A 22,875-nucleotide genomic window follows, 5' to 3' on the forward strand; every position below is an offset into this window, starting at 1 on the left:
ACCTTTAACCCGCAATTCACACATACTCCGTGCACGCAGCGGTCCATCAGCGCCACGGTTTTGCTCAGTCGGACGGCTCGTGCCCATTCACACTGGATCCGTTTCTGAGACGTCAGCGCAGCGGAGTGCACCCATGACACATCACAGGAGAAATACAAGATCCCGTGGGAATAAAGAGAAAAACATGCAAACAACATGTTGCTTTGTCTTTCTGAGGATGCATTGTTGTTAATTCTTTTCCTGTTTTGACGTAATGTTGTGTTTTATTTTGAAATTGACCGGATGCTCTGTGCGTTTCTTTGTCTGACTTCCTGTCCGGGCTGTCATATTCTGTCCAGCTTGACGCGTGCCTGCAGCGTACTCCGGCGAAAATAGACTCGCTGCGTATTTGAAACGGAGCAGAGCGTAGTGCCGTTGGTGACACGCTCCGGAGACTGACCGCAGCGCGCCCTGTGTGAACACAATGATAGACTAGAGTGGCAGCTAAGTACAATGTAGTGCGTGGCGCTGACGGACCACGGCGCGCACGGAGTATGTGTGAATTGGGCTTTGGGGGGAAAGAGAACAAAAATATGACAAAAAATCCACCAGTGTTGACTTTATATTAAAACTCTCAAACAACTCGGATGTCAAAACAAAAGTAACCTCCACCTCAAACATTTTGTATATCAGAGCATTTTTCAGCTTTTTGTTAAACTTACAGATGTAGACGTTTTCCAAAAGATTTTGATGTTATTTGTGACTTCATTTTGAACAGTTTTACGTTAATCATCACTTTCTTCTTGACATCTTGACGTTATTCGTGACTTGATTCTTGACGCTTCAACTTGTGATTTTTTATTTTAAATTGTATCTAAATATTTTTATTTTTATTTTTTCAATAAATTGTGGACTTATTTCCACACTTAATTTTTTTGTTATTAATTAAAGGAAGAATATTCACTTCAGAAATCAAGTATATCCTCTGAAAATAACTCTGTGAGTCATGACTGTCTACAATGGGTGTAACACCCGAGTCCCACTGTCTGTGATGTTTTCAGAGTTTTCCGAGCCGTATCTACAGCATGTTTACATCGCCAGGAATCGCTCATTACATTTCTACTTGATTCAAGTATTCTCAATATTTAGACTTTTTTTTACTCATTTCAAACGTAGTTTACTTTATTCTTGACTTTGTCTCAACATTTAGACTTCTTTTTGAGCTTTTTCTCACATTAACTTGATTTCAGTCCAGACTGTATTCCTTAACAATTAAAGTTTGGGACTTTTTCGTGACTTCATTCTGAACACTTTAACAGTGATCTCGATTTAATTCTCGATATTTAAAATGTTCTCGAAATGTAAAATAAGATGAAATCTTAGCTCTGTAATTTTTTGTTACTTTTTGTTACTCTTTTACAAAACTTTTTCTCCAACCCTGCAGGTCATTTTTCTCAAAGCGTGAAGCCACAGAGGGGGTGTGTCCTGCGCCTCTTAAATAAATAAAAGCTGGACACAGAAAGAAAGGGAGAGAGAGAGAGAGAGAGAGAGCGAGCACAGTTAAGGAACAAATAACGACAGAACCACAACCTGGATTTAAAGTTAAAGAACTTTAGCATCTCTCTGAGCTCCCTGTGGCACCCTGAGGAGAGGATCGGCTCACGGTCAGGATGAAGCTGACGGTCCTGATGTTTGGTTTCCTACATGTGTCCTTCGTCAGTGCGGGACTCTTCTCCAGCAACGATCTGCAGACCGCAGGAAGCTCTCTGTCCCGCAGCAGCAGGGCGCAGGTCTCGGATACCGCAGGTGAGTTCATGGACCTCTTCGAAAGTTTGTTAAATTCATTATCACTGTTTGAATTTCCCTCGGGATCAATAAAGTATCTCTCTATTAAACTGGCACTGGTGTTCAGTATAACAGTCTAGTGAAATGTAATATTTTAAACCTAATGAAAAGTATTGATTGGAGGTTTAAAATAATTAATTAAGGGGAATAGTTTTTTTTTTTTAATTATAGACAAATGATAACTATTGTCTCTGAAAAAAAGGTGTCATATTACACTGTGACCATGCAAAACGCTATTATTCATAATGAATACAGTGATGCTGCAATTTTGTTGATGTGATGATGTGTTCAAGAAGATTTTCTTGCATAGCTTGAATAATAAGATCAATGCATTGCTGCAATTTTTTGAGTTTAAAAAAAAAAGATTGCAGTCAAGCAAAAAACATGACCAAAGCAACTAGAGTTTGGATTTTAGTGTGAAAATGAGACTTAGGACACGTGTGCTTATTCGACAAAGGAGACGTCCATATAAATAATTTCTGCAGATAATGAATGAATGTGCAGTGGATCAGCTCAATACACCGGGGCGGCTGTGGCACAGTTCAATCCCCAGCTCCTAAAGCTACATGTCCAATGTGTGCTTGTGCTTAACCCTGACATGCCCCCGCTGCTTTGTCAACGCCGTATTAATGGGATGAATTAATACTGATGGAGTCTTTCCACAGCAGCCTCTACCATCAGTGTGTGAATGTGTAGGTGTGACCTGCGGTGTAAAAAGAGCTTTGAGTAGTCAGAAGACTAGAAAAGAAAAATGTAAGTTCAAGTCCATTTACCATTTAGTAATTAGATGTGAGGATGAAGAGAAAACGAGAGCAACACTAATTAATTTGACACACACACAATCAACATGAGTTTGAAGCAAACTAAGGATGTGTGCTTCTTATGTGATTCTTGACAAGTCGTTTGCAGTAGGAGCCAATAAAAGCTTCAGTTTTCACACATTTTAGTGCTGCAGAGGTCGAACGCTGCTGGAAAACTCAACTCGTGTCACACAAAAACCGAAACGTACCATACCATATGTATGGCTGCAGCGTTTTTAGAGACTGTTTTATGCATATACTTCATTTTAGCTGAATTAAAACACAACTGACTGTTAGCTTTAAGTATTGGTCATTAAAGCGGTTCACAAAAATGTACTACTTCCAGGGAAACCGCTAAACTGGTCTGGGTCCGTTGGCGTAACAGCTCGTAAACTGAACAGTGCTGCACAAATTAAATTACATCACACAGTGTCATAATAACACATGTGCGCCGAGAGTAAGAACTGATTCATGTGACACTTCTCAAATCCTCACCTCTCTCTGACGGCTGAATCATCTCTTCATCCAGTTTGAATTTATTTAACCAGCAGAGACTCGTTGAGGTTTCAAGTTTAATATTTTAACTTTTGTTTATCGAGGAAACATTCACCTTTTCTGCAGTGACATCACGTCGGCCCATTAGCGACCTCTCGTAATATTTGGAGAACTTGGCCGTTCCTTCATTCACAGTTTGAGACTGAATCATTTTTTGGACAGCTGTTGCACATCAGCGCCAAACACCCTGAAACACTCTTCACACTTGTATCAGTCTCAGAAACTGTTTCCATGTACACAAAATGATTACACAACAACACAAGCGCTTCTCCGGAGATAAGTCAAGAATGATTAGAGACTTTTTGTACAACCAAACCAAAGTTATACCTTTAAATCCTGATTCAAACAGAGATGGAGGAAAGGAGTGATGATGTCTGGGCTCAATATGAAACATTAAAAAGTAGAACAGTGATCCTTTTTTAAATGTGCTCACAGGCTGTTTGAACACTTCAGAGATCGTTTAGACAGTTTCACAGTCCATATGCACAGACGAGGTTCATCAGAATCAACTTTACCACCAATTAGGTATAAAATCTGTGTTGGGATTTCAGTTCATGACGGTAAAAATGGAAAGTAAGAGCAGCACTGTGTTCTGCACAGTTTTACTGGAGTTATTTATAACAGAAATAAGCTGCTTGCTACATTAGTGCGAGCTTGGTTTGAAAGATACATCCACAGTTTGTGGTAAATGTGATGTAAACTGTGGTGATCATTTAGGTTAGCTAAATCAGCCTTAAAACAAAATATACCGTCTGAAAAAGATAAAACTCCTCAGGGTGAAATAAAGCTCAACAAGAGACTTTTAAAAGTTGTCCTATTGTGCGGATCCTAATTTTAAACTCATATAGTGTCACAATGCTGGATGTCCAAACTGAACATGTTACTGAACAGCTCAGTTTAGGTACATTTGATTTTAAAAAGAAGATAAACGTGCTTTACTCCTCCCGTTGGGGTCGATTCCCTCCAGAAAGAGTTTCCATCTCTCCTCAGGTTCTGTCTGCAGCATCTTCACCAACTGCATGTGTTGGAGTTCACACAGCAGTCGTTATGAAAGTGTCTCAGATGATTTATGATCGTGAAATAGTCTAAACCCTTCTTTAGTTTACGGACATAATGAGGAAATGCTCGTGGCGCTCACCATATATTTAGTGTCAGGTGTGATTGTGCTTCACACCTTGATGCCTAATTGTTAGAGTGGTTACTTTAAAGAAAAGGGGTGTTGAGAAAATGTGCAAATCGTTCCCCCCTTGAGGAGCAGTGACAGGAAATGAGTTTGGTAATCATGAACGTTGGAAGAAGTCGAGGCAAAACTTCGAGTAATGGCCAAATGAGTATGTGGCTTTGAATGCGTACTCGTGGCGACGTTAGGCACTGAGGAAAGTTTTTGACAGACATGCCGGATTATTTTGCACGTCCAAAGAGAGAACATTGTCATTTTTTTAGAGGTACAGATGCATCAGGGTGAATGTCTAACATTTATAGAGCATTTACTGACGTTTCTGATAAGATGTTGTGATGCACTAAACTAATCCTGGTGATGTTTTTCTTCACTCAGAGCCTGTTAACCCCAAGAAGGGCAGAAAGAGGCCGCTGTTTGCGAGGAGAGGACAGTATGAACGACAGAGAGTCCAGGTGCCGGTAAGTTCAGTGTTTGTTTTTAGTCATATCAAAGGTGCATCCTGGTTCGTTTAAATGTGGAGCATATTTATAAATAATTGGGTGTCTTAATAATAAAGAGGTTCAACGGCTGCAACATAAGCGGGGCAAATGTTCCTGATCAAATCGTGTCCTCTCAGAGTTGTTGTTTTAGTTGCTGACAGTCTGAGATTGTTACTCTAAGGGTTAGGGTTAGATTCACTAAAGGACTGCATTGCTGCTGCTGCTTCCAAACCTGTGCAAACGAGGGAAAAGATAGCATGCGATCCACAAAGCATGCATAAAGGGTGACATGCACATTCTTGTTCTAAATCCACTCTGATCCTGTATTTGATCATGTCTATAAACCCCTCTATTTCAGCCCTGCTCAGAACAGGCTGTTTCTGTGTCTGTACCTTTAAATATGTAAATGAGCTGTGTCTGACCACGCCCCCTCTCTGGAAGGGCTTTCTCGCTCCATGTCCTATTGTTTACGGTGAGAAGGCAGACTAAGAGGGCAGAACAAACACCTAGCTGTGGGAGTGTCACCCACTTGGGGGAGGGGCTACTGCCCTTTGTGATGTCATGAAGGGAAAATCTCCAAACAGCCTGTTTGAGCACACATTTTCTGAAAAGTGGAGCAGGTAGAAGACAGAGAGGATGGACTTTTCTCATCATTGGGGGGTTTGTAGACGGACTAGAGACACATGTTAGAGTTAGAGGAACATGGAGAAGTGGATAATCATAATATGAGACCTTTAATACTTTTTTCTTTCTATCTTCCAGAAGGAAAGGCCCAAAAAGGTTCCTCTGAATGACTTGCCCCCTCCTCCTGATTCGGCGCTCAAACCCACAAAGCAGAAGTGCTCTCAGCTCACGCAGAGCTGCATGCCGCAGTCAGGCTGCTGCGACGCTGGAGCAACGTGCCACTGTCGCTTCTTCAACGCCATCTGCTTCTGCCGGAGGATGAGCTCATGACCAAAAACTTAGAGAAGAAAAAAAAAACCTCAAGACTAACACACTGCAGGCTTCTGTACAGATGCATCCTAATGACGACACAACGCGACTCATCGTGTTGAATTAACCTCTTTTAAATGTGTATATGAAGAAGTTTCCATGAATGTATACCTCTTATGAAAGGCAGCTGCTTATAAAAACGATATTACTCATCTTTTCCTCAAATATATTCGTTCGTATTTGAAGTTTTTTAAACATTACATTTTGTCTATTATCATTTGTGTATAATGATCCATACTGCTGACAATCTTGTAGCATTTCCCCAGCAATCTTGTCTTTCACTGCTTGTTTGAGTTGTTTGTTTATATTATATTATGATGTACGGTGGCCCTGAAGGCTCAACACAGTGCTTATTACAGCCTGTGTCCATTAACGCCTTTTCATACGCTGGCAGCGCCCACAACTTAGATTTCAGCGCATGTCTCTTAGCGCTAACTGTTGCTAGGTTACAAAAGTTGGCTCACATCACTTCTGCGTCCCTTGGTAGTGACGCCAATGTCTGTTATTTTAAGTTTCTGTAAACATGAAATCAATGACAAGATATCAGTTGCAGCAGCGGCAAAGGAATGGAGAGAAAGACCCTCGGATGAGTTTCTCCTCTGCCATTGTTGTTGAGAAAGCTGATTTCAGAAGTCCCGCCCCTCTTGATTTTGATTGGTCGGTGAGGGAGACGTGACATTGTGCTGTGAGACAAAAATGGCCCTTTTCAGAGTGCAGTTCCACAGCAGTGTTTTAACTAAGCTCCTCCCTCATTACGTCTTTGAACATTCATATTTGTAACCCAAAGGTGCGATAGTGGCGTTAAAGTCTCTGAATTCTTCTTGCGGTGCGGCGTTGTTGAAGCACAACGTGTAGAGAAAAAGCTGGAGTGCCACATACACACACTTTGACATGCACACACACACACACACACACCACTGCTCTCCCCTTCTGTCACTTCGTCCCCCCATCGTGCCGCCATTATGGTTAATTTCATGGAGGTGTAATGTGTGGATGAAGGGATCCCACCTCTGTGCCGTCTTCAGGGGTAGTAACAGCGGCGAATCAGGGGTGGGATCAGCGCTGAGTGTGTATGTGGAGCTCCCACTGTTTCTCTTTACATCGTGCTTCCACATTGCTGTAACACAATGTGAATTCACAGACTGGATACCAAACTTACATCATTGCGGTATCTATGAATATGCAAAGATGTAAAGGTTGAGCTGAGTTGCAGCGCCGTTATGGAAATGTCTGAAACAAGCTGTAGTGAAGGCAGGACGTCACTGGGGCGTAAATATCGCACCCTGAACGAGCCGTCTGATCAGGCTAAGGAGAGCGTTTTTGTGCTCAGGATGCTGAGCGACAAAAAGAAGAAAATGTGCGATGCCAGCGCTAAAAAAAATAAACTACAAAAATGGAGACAGGCCCAAAATAAAACCCTTAGCACCCAAAAAAAGCGTCTTGACAACACGTCCACAAAATAAAAACAAAGATGCAGAACAGAAAAATTAACCAAAGACACATTTAATATATTAAATATCAAACTCTTTGTGTTGTTGCAACATCTCGATGTGTTTATTTGGAGTGTTTTAAATACAAAATATTCTTTGTCAAACTGTTGAAGGTGTTTGTGTTTCATGTTTTTATTTTGCACTTTGTTGATCTCCTGAGAAACCGACGTGACGTCCTTAATCGTTTGGATTAAACATTTAAGCTTGATCTGCTTAAGGAAAATGTAACAGTGCGATGTTACATGAAGTTATATGAAGCTTTTTTTTTTACAATAATATCGATCTCCTGCAAACGTATTTCTGCTGTCTTTAAAGTGTTTGACAATCACTTCACCTGCAGAAAGAACGATTCTTTAAAGCCCTGCATTAGTTTAAAAAATAAAACTGTACAGATCAGTAAAGTGATGTTTAAGTGCAACATGTTGGTGAGAACAGGATCCCACTCTGTAAATATGTGTGCACATGTTTGTGTTCTGTCAGTGTTTCAGATTGGGCAGCCTGCTGTGAAAATGAATCAATAAATGAGGTTTGTCAAAAGAACTCTTACAAGGCGTTAACACCGTCTTTTATGATGTGCTACATACATACTTTTATAAGCCTTACAAGCTTACAAGACACCATGTATAAAAATATTCCAGAGTGCAGTGTCGGTCTATTCATCGTCACAAAACAAAAGAGAAAACAAAAAGGAAGACAAACCCTAATAATTAAACAGAATATCTCGTCTTCTTTTCCAAGCTTTTGAGACAAATTTAGCTGAAACACATCAAACATGGGGGCGTCGGTACCCATGTACAAAGGTCTTAGTCTTCCAAGCGGGTGGCTAGGGTTCAAGCCCTGTGGCTCTTTTCCCGGATGTCGTTCCCCACTCTCTCTCTCTCCTTGATTTCTGGCTCTATCCACTGTCCTATCACTACCATAAAAGGCATAAAAAGCCCCAAAAATAAATCTTTAAGGAACAAACACATCAAACTTAAACAGCCATTCCAGTTTTTGCACATCTGTCCGCCCTGATATGTCAGGTTTTTGACGAGCTACCTCATGAAACAATAACTCTCTTCAATCATCATATTTATATGATGAAGTAACATGTTTAATATAACGTACAAATAGCAGTGAATAGTTTTGCAAGGTGCAGAACTGCATTCATACGTAGATCACGTAAGGCTTCAGTCAAATTAAAAGAGGTACTGCTGTTAGCATATTATCTGTGTCAGCTGGTTAAAATGGGGTGGTAGTAGGGGGAGAGGCCACTGCACGGGGGGAAGAAGCTTTAATTTGTCTATTTGTGTGGAATCTTGTTACTCTGAACCTTTTACAGACAACATGCTGTGAAGAGTGGGTGAGAAGAATCCTGCTGGCCTTCTTTCTCAGACAGTTGGTGTTGATATCGTCAAAGTGTGGCAGCTATGTCCCCCACAATGTTCTGAGCAGCTTTTGCCACACCATGCATCATCCTCTGCTCTGATTTATTAATCTGTAAACATATTCGTTGATCAGCGTACACATGTGGATCTTTGTGAGTCTCAGTTTGATGGGGAGTTGAACATTTTACTAGTTACTTTGGCACATGTGGATGTGCGGCAGTGAAAGAGAACATTTCAGTTATTGCAGTTCTGTCCAAAAAGTTGATTTGCCCCACTTCTCATCGTGTTTTGTTGATTTATAGCCTAAAGCAAAATAAAATAGTGAAATGTTGGAATTTGACGTGCTGTCTGCATGTTTTTTAACAGTTCTGTGAACCTATCTTTAAGTATGTGTGCACATTTAATGATCTGTGTGAACAGTTGTAAATCTGTGTGTACGTTTGTGGATCTGTGTGCACGTTTGTGGATCTGTGTGCACGTTTGTAGATTTGTGTGCATGTTTGTGAATCTGTGTGATTGTTTTTAAATCTGTGTGCACGTTTGTGAATCTGTGTTTAAGTTTGTGGATCTGTGTGCACGTTTGTAGATCTGTGTGCACATTTGTGGATCTGTGTGCACGTTTGTGGATCTGTGTGCATGTTTGTAGATCTGTGTGCACGTTTGTAGATCTGTGTGCACGTTTGTGGATCTGTGTGCACGTATGTAGATCTGTGTGCACATTTGCGGATCTGTGTGCACATTTGCATTCATTTTTGCAACAATAATATCTCCTAAAGTGGGGTACACACTGCAAGATAATCAGGCTGATTTTTGGCCCGTTTCCCCCTTCCGACCAAGGTCAGCAAAGGGTCGTCACCACGGAAGATTAAACGTTGTGATAGTCGAGACTCTGGTTGTCGGCAAATGAATCGGTTAGTGTGTGGTGTGCCGAGTTGATCGTCTCGTTGCACACCACACACTATGAGATCTGAACTGTTAATCAGTCATGATTGTTGTAATGTGTGGGGTCTCTCACTTTATCAGTCAATCAATCAATAAATTTTTATTTGTATAGCGTCAACTAATAACAAGTGTTATCTCGAGACACTTTACAAGAAGCAGGTAAAATACCTTACTATTTGTCTTTTAACATTACAAAAGAGCAGGAAAAAGACCTTACTCATTGTTGTTCAGGCAAGCCGTCCATCAACAATCCGGTGGGGGGGGGGGGTTGTTCTGGCAGGTCGTCAACCAACGATCTTGAGGAGCCTAAGAGAGCTCAAGACCTCCCAGGAAAGTAGGTGGTTAGTGACTGAGATTTATAGATAGATACATGCAGTAATATGATGTACTGTATATGCACAGAGAGAGAGAGAGACAGAGAGAGAGAGAGAGAGAGAGAGAGAGAGTGAGAGGAGCTAATAACAGGTCCTGGAACTGTCTCTGCCATATCAGACGTATCCGCACCAGGTAAGGGCAGGAGGTTACCAATTTTGTCTCTGATGTCTAGAACTTTGTTGTTGAAAAAGCTAAGGAAATCATTACTGCTGAGGGCTAGAGGAATACAAGGCTCAATGGAGCTATGACTCTCTGTCAGCCTGGCTACAGTGCTGAAAAGGTATCTAGGATTGCCTTTGTTTTCCTCGATTAGAGAGGAGTAGTAGGCAGCTCGAGCGTGACATAGAGCCTTCATATATCTTCTATGACTATCCTGCCAGAATAAACGAGATTCTACCGTTTTGGTAGAGCGCCATATTCTTTCAAAATTTCGCGACGTTTGTTTTAGAGTACGGGTTTCTGAGTTGAACCATGGAGCTAGTCTCTGCCGTTTGATAACCTTCTGTTTTAGGGGAGCAATCGAATTCAGAGTAACTCTCAGCGAATCCACTGCACTATCAACAAACTAATGCAGCTGAGAGGGACTAAAGCTATCATAAGAGTTTCCAACTGGGTTGAAACACGGTACTGAATCAAAAGCAGCTGAAATAGCTTCCTTAAATCTAGCTACAGCACTATCAGATAAACTTCTAGAGAGCACATTTTTATTAAGCAGAGATAATTATGGTAGGAAAGTATGTCGAAAGTAATAAGGAAATGGTCTGATAGAAGAGGATTTTCTAGGAAAACTGTAAGGTTATGGATTTCAATACCATAAGCTAAAAAAGATCCAGGGTGTGGTTAAAACGATGAGTAGGTTCGTTTACACCCTGGGTGAAACCAATAGAGTCTGATAATGACATGAAAGCTGTGCTCAGGCTATCATTTTCAACATCCACATGGATATTGAAGTCACCTACAACAATTATTCTATCACTGCTGAGGTCTAAATCTGATAAAAATTCTGCAAACTCAGATAAAAACTCAGAATATGGGCCAGGAGGGCGGTAAACTACAACAACTAGAACTGGCTGAAAGGTTCTTGAGACTGGATGTGAAAGACTAAGAACAAGGCTTTCAAAAGAAGAAAAATTCAGCTTTGGTCGAGGGTTAACTAAAAGACTGGAATTAAAAATAGCTGCTACTCCACCACCTCGTCCGGTGTCTCGAGGTATATGAGTATTAAAATGACTGGGAGGAGTGGATTCATTCAAACTAACATATTCATCTCGACACAGCCAGGTTTCAGTCAAAAAAAGTAAATCAATATGCTGATCTGATATCAGATCATTCACTAAAAGAGATTTGGATGCTAAGGACCTAATGTTCAAAAGTCCGCAGTGAATTTTTTGATTTTTTTGCAAAATCGTATTCGTAGTTTTGATTCTAATGAGATGTATATGAATGCCTCAGCTAAATGTCTAAGTAAGATTGATGCTCTATCATGCTTCTCTGAGGTTTATTGCTAACTGTGGAGCCCTGACCCATCATTGTGAACTGTATTCTCGAGTGGGATGGCCTTCTTTGTCCACCAGGAGGCTGGGACACTGGTGCACTTTTATTTACGGCCATGCTTGGGCTACTGCCCTCCTACATCTGTAACCTAATCACACGGAGAACTGTTGATTCTTATGGTTTGCGTTCAAATGATCAGTTGTTGCTGTCTGTTCCATTTGCCCGCACAGAGCTGGGAAAAAGGGCTTTGGTCTACTCTGCTCCTTCTACATGGAACATGCTGCAAAAAGACTGGAAAATAACTGAACTGATTTCTTTGAATGCTTTTAAATCCAGGCTGAGAGCACTTGAGACAACCTCCTTTACTTGTAACTGTTTTTTATAATTTTAATTGTTGTCTGTCTGTATGTTGTGAGTGTGACTGTGTAACTTTTGCTGCCTCTTGGCCAGGACTCCCTTGAAAAATAGGTTTTTAATCTCAATGGGACTTTCCTGGATAAATAAAGGTTAAATTAAAAAATAAATAATAATAATAATTTGACGATTTACGCCTTTTTTGTCTACGTTTGGATGACTTATAAAAATGGGTCTGGGCCGGGGAACGGACACAGTACCTATAGTATAATTACAGTTAGATTCAGAATTACAGCTATAGTGACTGGGAGACAGATCTAAGGGAGGCGCAGAGAAGCGTGTAAGACTGCAGCTCTGCCTCCTGGTCTGAACTCTGTGTTGTTGTCAGGGTTTTGGACTAATAACCTCTGCTATGTTTCTAGATAATAGAGCTGCACCGTCCAAAGTGGGATGGATGCCGTCTCTAGCTAGCAGACCAGGTTTTCCCAAAAAAGACTGCCAGTTATCTATGAAGCCCACATCGTGTGCTGGACACCACCTCGACAGCCAGCAGTTGAGCAATGACATGCGGCTATACATGTCATCACTGGTCTGATTTTATCAAAATCGTTTAAGATTTTAAAAATCGTGTAGTGTGTACTAGGCTTTACTTGATACCACGTCCAAAACAGCGAGCAATATTAAATAAATTAAAATAGAAAACTAAAATGATCAATATGAGGTCCAATAATAATATACATGAAGCACATTAAATATCACCTTGTCATTTGTTTAGGAACAAACATCTCTGTCGGTATGGAGACAGCTGCTCCGCCCTCCTCTCCTTTGTTTCCCGTCTTTGATTATCTTTGATTTAAAGGTCAGTTGTTGGATGTGTCTGCTGGGAGTTCTCAGAATACAAACTGGAATACATGAAGGAGGGCGTTAAACCATAAATAGCAGAAACAATATGAAGTCTGTAAGTGTCTCAGCTGGAACAAACCAACCCACTTCAGCAGCAGGAGGTTTTCAGGGAGGATGTGATCGATTATTTTCGGTGTAAAGTTGCTTTGATGTAGTGTAAAGAGCTCGTCTGTGTTCCTCCAGAAATAAAGCTGGCTGCCAAACAAAGTGATATTTTACTCCAATTTTCTGAGGTTGAGGAAGAAGGCTAAGCCAGTTTTCCGCCTCTCTGGTGACAGATGAGAATGATTTCTTCCTGCAGGAAATGTAACTCGTGCATATTTCACATCTCTGTAGGTGTGCTGTGGCAAGAAACAAGGTCTACAAATTAAGCGAGAGTTCAGATTTAAGGCTGGAAATGATGATGTACTGTAGTAAATAAGAAGTTTACAACGTTGGCCAATGAAGGCAAACAGCCACCGCAAACAGCCTGTAGCGCTGACATTAAGAGGAGCGTGCTGCAGCTACAGTAATGATGCCAATTTACGACAATCCAAGACGAATACATCAGAAACGTACCGCAAATGAAAACAAAAGAATTAAAATAAAAGTCAGTGCCAACAAAGAAAGGATGCAAAATTAATCCAACCAATGCAAAAGACCAGCTCTGCATGCACAGCCAACACTGCAGTGGTCTCTGGTGAGAGTAGAGTGGAACATCCAAGAGCAAGAATCCAGGCGCTGAAGGGGACAGTTTATCAGACCACTAATGAGATAAGAATACGGCCTGGGAAAATAAACGGCTGTTTCTGTGGGCAGAGCCTCCCACTACTAAGAACACAACTTCATAACATAATTCACAGATGCTGTTGACACATGTTCATATTTTTTTGGATATAGAAGTTCTGCTCATTTCTCTGATGTCATCCAGCTGCTCTGCGACTCGTAAACAGAACTTTTGCAGATGGAGCCTCAAATGTATAAATAAGCAGACATAAAACCTGTTCGTCTTTGACTGGTCTCAAAGTGAAAGCAATGTGCAAGAAGCAAATATATAATTGCAAATAACCATGTTTATTGTGGTTTTTTTTTTTGCACTCGTAGCTCGTCTTGTCTTCCACCTTTATGTACACATGTATAACCTGTAACAGATGAAGCACATGTTCACCTGCTCAAGTTGAGGGCTGTTACGTAATCTTCACATATGCACTTTCTAGAGAATTTCTGGAGGATTGCATCTGAAAACCTCCTGACCTGGTCGTTCACACATGCACCTCACAGCGGGAAACTTTCACTGTCAGATAGGAGGAGGGGGGGGGGGGGAACATTCAGCAGCAGGTTCATTAGAGCACGGAGATGTTAGAGGTGGCGTGCAGACAGTCTATGGTCGTGCAGTGATCACAGGGAATAAAGGTCACCACCCCCTCCCACTGACTCCAGGTGAATTCTCCTGATTATATCCTGCTGAGTTCTCACATCAGATCACTCTGACTTTCTGCAGAATAAATACGAGGAGGCTGGAGGAGAAACTCTGGATTAAGTCCGAGTGAAAATTTAAGCTGATTGCGTTCACACATGCAGCTCGCCCTGAAACTTCAGGAGTATTTCAGGAGTTTTGTCCGAATGTGAACAAGCCTTTAGTTTTGGCAGCGGCTGGTGGTCAGGATGATACAGCTTCCGTTCCCTCGCTCCCTGCCCGGCGTTCTTAACCTTTTGACATACTTTCTGATATGTGTTATGTGTATTTCTGCGCAGGCAGCTGACATAACTTCAGTTCAAGTTAAGCAGATGAGTTTGTGATGAGGTCCAATAGTTTCCCTCTCCTCTTGTTTTTCCTCAGAAACTCTACTCGCTCTGATTCTTAAAACCAATCATCACTTAAAGAGATCTGAAGGACGTATTCTTTATCAAACGTGTCCGATCTATCAATAACACACTTAACTCACCATGCACAGCAGCCAGACGTTGCAAAACTTTGTGCCACTTGAGAATATTGACGGGTTCACTGCCAGCTACCATTCATCCTCCTTTACTTTCCATCACTCTCTGACAGTCGAGGGAGATGTTTCACAGAGAGCCAAATTCCAACATGACACGTTCATCCTCATCCCACAAGCCTCACATTACACTCATTTGCGTGTTACATATAGGTTAGCTGAGATGCAGATTTTAAACTCTTGTACAACAAATCCTCTTTTTTTTTTAAAACTCATGCAAATGAAGTAAAGAACATTGAGTGAAAGTCAATAAAACAAGTGACGTCAATGCATACTTTCTATAATGCCTATAAAGTCTAATATAACAACAACAAACAAGAGTCTCTCAGAAACATACGCTCCGTAAACAGTCAACAGCTCTCCGACATGCTCGAATAAAGCTAAGGAACATAACTTCCACTGTGTTTTTACTGCATGCATACTGGGTGGATTGCATAAGACAAGGTGTCGTTATGTGTGCCATATGTTGGCTGCAAAGGATTTTTTTTTTTTTCTTGTCCACGTGTGCAATGAAGTGCTAGGAAAACAAAGAGCCAGCCACTTCTCTAATGGTTCTTTAATCGTTTTTTTAATGTCTGCATTTCATTTAAAGCTGGCATATCCTAAATAAAAGAGTAAGTACTTTGGCCGACAGATGCAGGCGCTCAGCAAAGGCTGAAAAGATTGCAAAAACAAATGCATACGTCCAGATGAAACGGCTGCAAATGAAACAAACGTGCTGAGAAAGTCGAAACAGCTGCATTAACATCAGATACATAACCACACATCTTCAGACAACAACTGCAAATAACTGCAAACGCTCCACATTTTTGCTTTTCAACAGATGTGCTCCAGGCCTGTAGGGGGCGCTCTGTGGGACAGGTTATAATTGACAGGAGACCAGGCATGGAAAGTTTTGTTTAGATAGGAACGGCACAGAAGAATGTAAATATTACAGCAACAAGGAGATTTAAAGTGGCTGGATTTTGACATGCATCTCTCTGCCCTCGCTGTCACAGCCTGACCCACTGTGCCTTCTTCATCCCCCGCAGTCCGAGTCCAGGTTGAACTTGTAGTTTAACTTCACTTTCTGTCAACAAACAATGGCACGTCCCCACCGAGAACCCCCCTTCTCCTGGGCCTGACAAAGTGTAATCTCCCGGCGGTCCGCAGTCCCGTGACCATGCCGGGGAATATTTTGCAGCATGTTTCTTTCATCTGCAGCCGCTCCAGCCATTGCATTTGCTTTTGAATTTGCAGCGTTTCTAAATTTGCTGCATGATTTTATCGATGTAAGTTGTTTCAGGCTTTGATGAACGCTTGCACCTGTCGTCCATTGTAGGTAAGAGCCATGTTTTGCACATTTTGGCGGCCTACCCTGGTTGCAAATACATCCTTTTAACTGATTTCAAGAAGGACATTTTGAGCATTCAAGGTTTGGATAAAGGATCTCGAGTACACATTAGAGAATTATTTCTGAAACCTCATTCTGGATCTTTAACGCCTTTGGGTCTGAGTTAGTGAACCGGCACCTTCTTCCCAAACTGCAGCCCAGAGAGACGCTCATTATCCATATGGGTGGGATCCTTAATGATTCTCTTCACTTTAAGTGGCCTTGTGGAAACAGCCTCGAAGCAAAGTACAGGAACTCCTGTTGAACACTTTGTTTCCAGTTGTGTTTAAGTGATTGGAAAGACTCGGGACATTTACTTTAACGCCCTCGTAAGTAGAAACAGAACAGAAATGATGAGAAAAATAAGCTACACGACTAGACGGGGTCTTATAACAAAAGAAAAAGGAGAGACATAGATGTTGTGTTGAGTGTCAGAAACTATTTGTTTATTTGTACGTTATGTTTTTAGCACACTGCTGTCCTCTTAGCTGACCTAAATTTATTTAAAGGAGGAGGTCAATACATCTTCTTTGCAGAATCCGAGTCAAAGTAAAAACAACCACAGAGAAGACTGAATAGAAACTTCCCAAATCTTGAAAGTGGTTCATCCCTGGAGCGTGTCAAAGCTTGGAGAGCATCACCTGCTGTGTCACTGCGTTTATAGGACTCCCAGGATAACTGGAAAAACACATTCCTGTCTGAGAAAGTTCCCACGAAAGTCACCTCAAACTCAGAGGAACAACTCATTTTTCATTCCTCTCACACTCAACCTGAATACTGTATGAGGCTGCTGTTCATGCAGAGCAACCCGCTTTACTTCTGAGGAATCCAATTCAACACATCTTCTTCGTGGAAGCCATCTTCTTTTTACACATCATGACGTAACGCTTGTGAATAAACTGAAGGCTGAAGAACGACGGCCAAAATAAGGATTCTTTGAACATCGGTTAAGCAAGGAAATAATAGTATTTTATAACCAACTATTTATGCACTTTTTAGCCACATTTACGTGAAAGAGAGCCACTGAATACAGGATTGTATTTTGTGCCAGACGTCAACGTTGCGGCCGGCTCCTCCCCTTGTGTATAAAAGCTGTTTTAGTGAAGGACTAGAGAGAAGAAGAACATACTCACTGATTATTTGGATGTTAGTAAGAGTTTTTAGATCACGCTCATTCTGTGTCAGTTTACATGAAATGTGAAGCTACGAGCTAACTAAAGAGCGCTAACATTAGCATGCTAACACAACAATGCAGGACACAGGTGACTGCAGCTCGAGCTTAATGGTGCTTGATTATGCAGCGTTCTGATTGATAACTCCTTTGTGCGAACGCGAGTGGAGGGGGGGTTGGAGGTGTGGCTGGTTTTATGGGAATTAAAGTGTGGTAACAATTCTGGGACAAAACCTCAAATACTAGAAACAGCTTGAAACATGTTGTTTGAATGACCGATCTTTGTGGCTCTTTGTGCTGTTTCCACATTTGGACTTAAAGCTCTTAATCCCACTGATGTGAAAACAATGAGTTCTCTATGGGAAATGGAAAATCTGAGTAGCATCCGAACAAACAGATCTTTGCAGGGCCTGAAGGTCCTTTGGTGCCGTTTCTGTGCCAAGCAGAGACGTTCTCAACAGAAGTCCTCCAGTCCGGTCTCTGACTGTTTCTGTGTCCCTGCACCCTCATTCACCAACATTTATTGATCTACTTAATGTTTGGAAAATCAGAAAACATCCAGATAAGATGATACTTTATCGATCCCCAGGGGGAAATCAGAGCAAAGTGATGGCAGACATTTCTGCAAAGTCATTGCAGAGCTGATCCAGAGACAAAAGTGGACGAAGAGAGCAGAACCTCATCGACTCTGAAGGTTTGAAGTTGTTTAATGTGTGCTTTATTTTTTATAAAGAACAAAGACTGACTCAGAATACGGAGACAAGCCGTCTTGAAGTAATGGTTAAGCACTGATTTATTAACTAAAGCCCTATTTGCACGGGACTAGTATTACCTGGGGACCTCATGTGATTTACAAATTACCCCACCACGTCTGTGTTTTGTGCGGCGCATTCGCACGGGATAAGTGAAGTCTGTGTTTTAACTCGAATTTACTGACATTATCCCCCAGATTTGATGTCAAGTGTTAACCTTTCCTGCTTCGCCGTTCCGACCGTGGTCACAGGGGAGACTGATTGGTCTGCTCCAGAGCCGAAGTTGTAGCCCTCACTTTAACTGGAGTGCAGCAAGATGTAAACAGACATGAAGAGTCCGGCTTGTTACTTGAGGTGTCGGGCCGTGTATTACGCACACAGAGCTCAAACTGTGCATACACTTCAGATGCTGACTAGTTTCTCTGAGCTGATTCTACTACGCTACTCGTATAACACCAGGCTCTGCGTAATCTATGCGTAAAAGAGTCCCGTGCGCACGGGACTAGTATTACCTGGGGACCTCTAGTAATTTGTAATAATTGCGGAGGTCGTCTGTGATCTTCATCCCGTGCGAATCTGCCATGTCCGTAATTTGTAAAGTAAAAATTCCACCGCAAATTACCTACCATATTTCACCAAACACAGAGGTTATGTGATAATATTAGTCCCGTGCGAATCGGCATCTCTGTGATTTGCGTTTTTTTTCTTTTTAAGGTTTTTTGTGTTCTCCGCACCTTTTTTCTGGCTTTTTCCCGGTCCAGAATTATGGAGGCTGCATTGGCAATTATAAATGAAAGTTTTGACACCATTTTGGGTGCAAATTCAGGAGGCTCATCTAACTACACAGCATGGAGACTCATTCACAGAAAGAGCAAGCTCAAATCCACCAGTAGAGAGAAATCTCCAAAGATGATGAGATGGATTACATGCATGGAACATTTTTCTTTTACGCATAGATTACACAGAGCGTGGTGTTATACGAGTAGTGTATGTCTGTGAATGGCTCAGTGTGAGTGAGGAGAGAGAGAGAACGAGGGGAGTGTGTGAGAGGCAGGTGTGTGTGAGAGGCACGTTACTGATGTCGGGGACCGGAGTAGAATCAGAGCAGAGAAACTTGTCAGTATCTGATACCGTTTGAGCTCTGTGTGCGTAATACACGGCCCGACACCTCAAGTAACAAGCCGGACTCTTCATGTCTGTTTACATCTTGCTGCACCCCAGTTAAAGTGAGGGCTACAACTTCGGCTCTGGAGCAGACCAATCAGTCTCTGCTGTGTGCTCCGACCACGGTCGGAATGGCGAAGCAGGAAAGGTTAACACTTGTCATATTCGGTGTATAATGTCAGTAAATTCGAGTTAAAACACAGACTTCACTTATCCCGTGTGAATGCGCCGCACGAAACACAGACGTAGTGGGGTAATTTGTAAATCACATGAGGTCCCCAGGTAATACTAGTCCCGTGCAAACAGGGCTTAAGTCTGTTATTTTGGATACTGGCTCGGAGGTCCGAGTTGGGAGAACGAGGTTCTGGTGTCTGGGGGTTTCAGAGTTTCTCCAGTCATTGGAGTCAGAGGGCTGCAGGGTTGCACGGGTTGAGGTCTTGGAACTGGGCGTTGGAATACGGAGGTCTGATGGCTCTGAAATCTGGACACAGGAAAGGACAAGATGAACACACACACACACACACACACACACACACACAGAAAGGGGAAAGAGGAGGGTAAAGAGACGAGGATCACAGGATCAAACACAGATTTCACAGATTAAAGGTTCTATATGTAACTTTTTACATGTATAAATCGTTTTTTATCTCCCATTAATAAGTGAACGGTTAACTGATGTGAAACAGATGTTCACTGTCTATCTGTGTTGCCTGTATAAAAAGTTTCCCCGGGTCGTATTTTCCGCGAAAGCTCCAGGAAGTGACATTTTATGCACGTTCTTAATGTCCTCCTCACTCCGCTCCGCTTACAGAGGTCAACAGTACAAACTCATCACACACTCCAGGTCTTCACCTCCACAGCCAGAGGCCGTCTTCCACACACTTCTATCCGCTCTAGGAGCTCTCAAAGGTGGACAAACTCATCACACACTCCTGCTCTCAGCCAGACACACAGACTCCTTCACAGACTTTCACATGTGTATGACCACTTACCTCCTCTGTAAACATTATGCCGGTAAATATCCGGTGATGATGCTCGTTTGTGTACGTACGAGCACGTATGACGAGCACGCCAGGGAGAGTGAGCAACAGGTTACTGGTGCAGTTCACCTAACGGCCATGCAGTGTCGCTACAAACACAGTATTTTTTCAAGTTACATATAGCCCCTTTAAGGCAATAAATTAAAGCTCTTAAAACGTTTATTAAAAAGTCCCTGTGCTTGTTTCAGGAGGAAGTTCAAAAGCAGGTCACAAAGATTTGGAACTTAACAAACAGTGTTTGAGTGTTCAGGCCCTAAGCAGACATGCATTATATTTGACTAATTTTTCCTCAACATCTCAACTTATTTATGTCGTATTCTCCAGGTGGCACCACTGATTTCTCTTTGACAGCGAGTTAACTTCTGAGATATTGAGGAAATGTCTGATATAAACTTGTTCTCACAGGAAAACCAGCCTCGTTATTCTGAGATAAAAAAGGTTATTAAGTCGAGATCTCGAATTAAACATCTGGAAATTTCTAATCAGAGGAAAACAGAGTGAATAAAATGTTTGGATGCATGTCCTCTTAGGGCTCCCGTATGTAAAGGAATAAATAGTTTACTCCTGTGGAACTGATTAAGCAGCATTTTGTATTTACATACATTTCCAGGAGTTATTTCTCTGTAAAGAGTTGAAAGAAGAGAAACTTTGTGCAGGAAAACCAACAGATGTCACAATTTTAGGAACTTGTTTTGTTTTCGTAGAGAAAAGTTCAAGCTCTGAGATAAGAAGTTTTATAATTTGTTCCTCACGGCTGAATTTTATTGTTTTCCTCGATAACATCAGGTACAAATAATCCTGAAGAGAAACAAGAAATTAAATTCATACCAAACTAATCTGGGGTCTCAGGAGGTTATCTAACTCCGAGGTCAGGACCTCCGGGATTTGAATATCCAACATCCAACTTGTAAAAACCTGCAGATATTAAAGATCATAAGTGATCGGACCACCACAGCTCATTAATCAGAAAACCTGATGATTGTTTTGGAGTCGAAATGAAGCTACAAGGTTTAGCATGTAAAGGGAGTTGTTCAGAAGGGCGTCTACTCTCCTCAGATCTAACAGTGAGCGCCGTGGGAGGAATATAAGAGTTACATAAAGTACGTCACCTGGGATTGAACCCGAATTGATTGACTTTTTGGATGCTGGTCAGAGAAGAGACGATGCCATGACCTCTCTGTGAGGGAAAGAAGATTTCACAGGTGGTCGCACATTTGTAATAAATATAACGGTGCAGAGAATTAAAAAACTAAACCGATGATTCCGTCATCATGACCTCTGCCTCATAGCCAGCTGGTTGTGTCCTCGTTCTCCTCTTTACAGAGAAATATTTCCTGGAAATGTAAGTAAATAAAAAATGCTGCTTAATCAGTTCCACATGGGTAAACTATTTATTCCTTTATATACGGGAGCCCTAAGAGGACATGCATCCATATATTTTATTCACTCTGTTTTCCTGTGATTAGAATTTTCCAGTTGTTTCATTCGAGATCTCGATTTAATAATCTTTTTATCTCAGAATAACAAGGCTGGATTTTCCTCAATATCTCAGAAGTTAACTCGCTGTCAAAGAGAAATCAGTGGTGCCACCTGGAGAATACGACATAAATAAGTTGAGATGTTGAGGAAAAATTAGTCAAATATAATGCATGTCTGCTTAGGGCCTGAACACTGAAACACTGTTTTAAGTTCCAAATCTTTGTGACCTGCTTTTGAACTTCCTCCTGAAACAAGCACAGGGACTTTTTAATAAACATTAAACAACAAGAGCTTTAATTTATTGCCTTAATCTGTGAAGTCAGTGTTTGACCTTGTGATCCTCGTCAGTTTACCCTCCTCTTTCCCCTTTCTGTGTGTGTTTGTTTGCAGACATATGGCTTTTCATGGGCTTCATCTCCACCACTCTGCCAGATGGTACAGACTCTGTTTCACTTTTGGTCCAGCCATTTAGAATTTCCTGTACCTGTTTTATGCAAATTACTCGCACTTTTTCTCCTTTGCCTGAAGTTATCCTCTGATCAACTCCTGCCTCCATCTCACTCCTGCATCTGCTGGATTCAACCCAGATCAGCACACACCTCTGGATCTCTGGACTCAAACTACTGACCAGCTCTGCCTATAACAGCTTCCCAACAGATGATTACAAAATGTCTAACTTGTAGACTGATGAGAAACTGAGATAGATGAAATGTTTTGGAGATGAATGGTCACTCTGTTTTTAAAGTAGTTCATTTTGTAATGAACAGTACATTTTGTAAAACAGAGTCACAGAAATCCAATTTAAATGTGCAGGAACCTGACAGACCATCTTTAAATTACTGCAGAAACAGGTAGAATGTGTACTTTGGCGCCCTCTGCTGGTCTGCACATGAACAGCAGAACAAAATATTTATCTTCAAAAAATACACTTTTTGGGACTTCGGGGGCTCCGTACAATTCTCAAATGAGTAAAGCCTTTTTTCTGACACAAAGACAAACTTAAAAAATGATTCAACTCCACAGGGTAGAGTACAAAAAGATAGGTTTGTTTTCAGTCCAGTTCGATACACAGGCAGTCCAAAAATATGAGCAGTCAAATCCAGAGGAGAAGGCAAAAGAGGGGGTGAAAAAGGCAGACAATATAGACCTAAAGGGAGGACACACA

At 41.5% G+C, this 22,875-nt stretch overlaps 1 protein-coding gene across 3 annotated transcripts; it reads left to right on the forward strand.

Moving 5' to 3' along the window:
- The first annotated feature begins 269 nt into the window (after window positions 1–269).
- LOC132994374 (agouti-related protein-like) lies at window positions 270–7,861 on the forward strand. Of its 3 annotated transcripts, none has more exons than XM_061064691.1 (4): window positions 270–531; window positions 1,424–1,785; window positions 4,735–4,817; window positions 5,604–7,861. In XM_061064691.1, the coding sequence occupies exons 2-4, from the start codon at window positions 1,650–1,652 to the stop codon at window positions 5,790–5,792; spliced, it is 408 nt and encodes a 135-aa protein (XP_060920674.1). In that variant the 5' UTR covers window positions 270–531; window positions 1,424–1,649; the 3' UTR covers window positions 5,793–7,861. The 3 variants fall into 3 exon arrangements, with proteins under 3 accessions (XP_060920674.1, XP_060920671.1, XP_060920673.1); XM_061064688.1 differs by having other exon boundaries at window positions 277–531; window positions 5,601–7,861; XM_061064690.1 differs by lacking the exon at window positions 270–531 and having other exon boundaries at window positions 1,010–1,785; window positions 5,601–7,861.
- Window positions 7,862–22,875: the final 15,014 nt, after the last annotated feature.

This window comes from Labrus mixtus, chromosome 19, assembly GCF_963584025.1.
Source record: "Labrus mixtus chromosome 19, fLabMix1.1, whole genome shotgun sequence".
Taxonomy (NCBI): domain Eukaryota; kingdom Metazoa; phylum Chordata; class Actinopteri; order Labriformes; family Labridae; genus Labrus; species Labrus mixtus.

Bases quoted from the DNA above. Each gene is read 5' to 3' on its own strand.
- LOC132994374 (XM_061064688.1), top strand. From the start codon at position 1,650: ATGAAGCTGACGGTCCTGATGTTTGGTTTCCTACATGTGTCCTTCGTC. The intron at 1,786-4,734 runs GTGAGTTCATGG...TTCTTCACTCAG, and splicing joins GCAGGTCTCGGATACCGCAG to AGCCTGTTAACCCCAAGAAG. The intron at 4,818-5,600 runs GTAAGTTCAGTG...TCTATCTTCCAG, and splicing joins GACAGAGAGTCCAGGTGCCG to AAGGAAAGGCCCAAAAAGGT.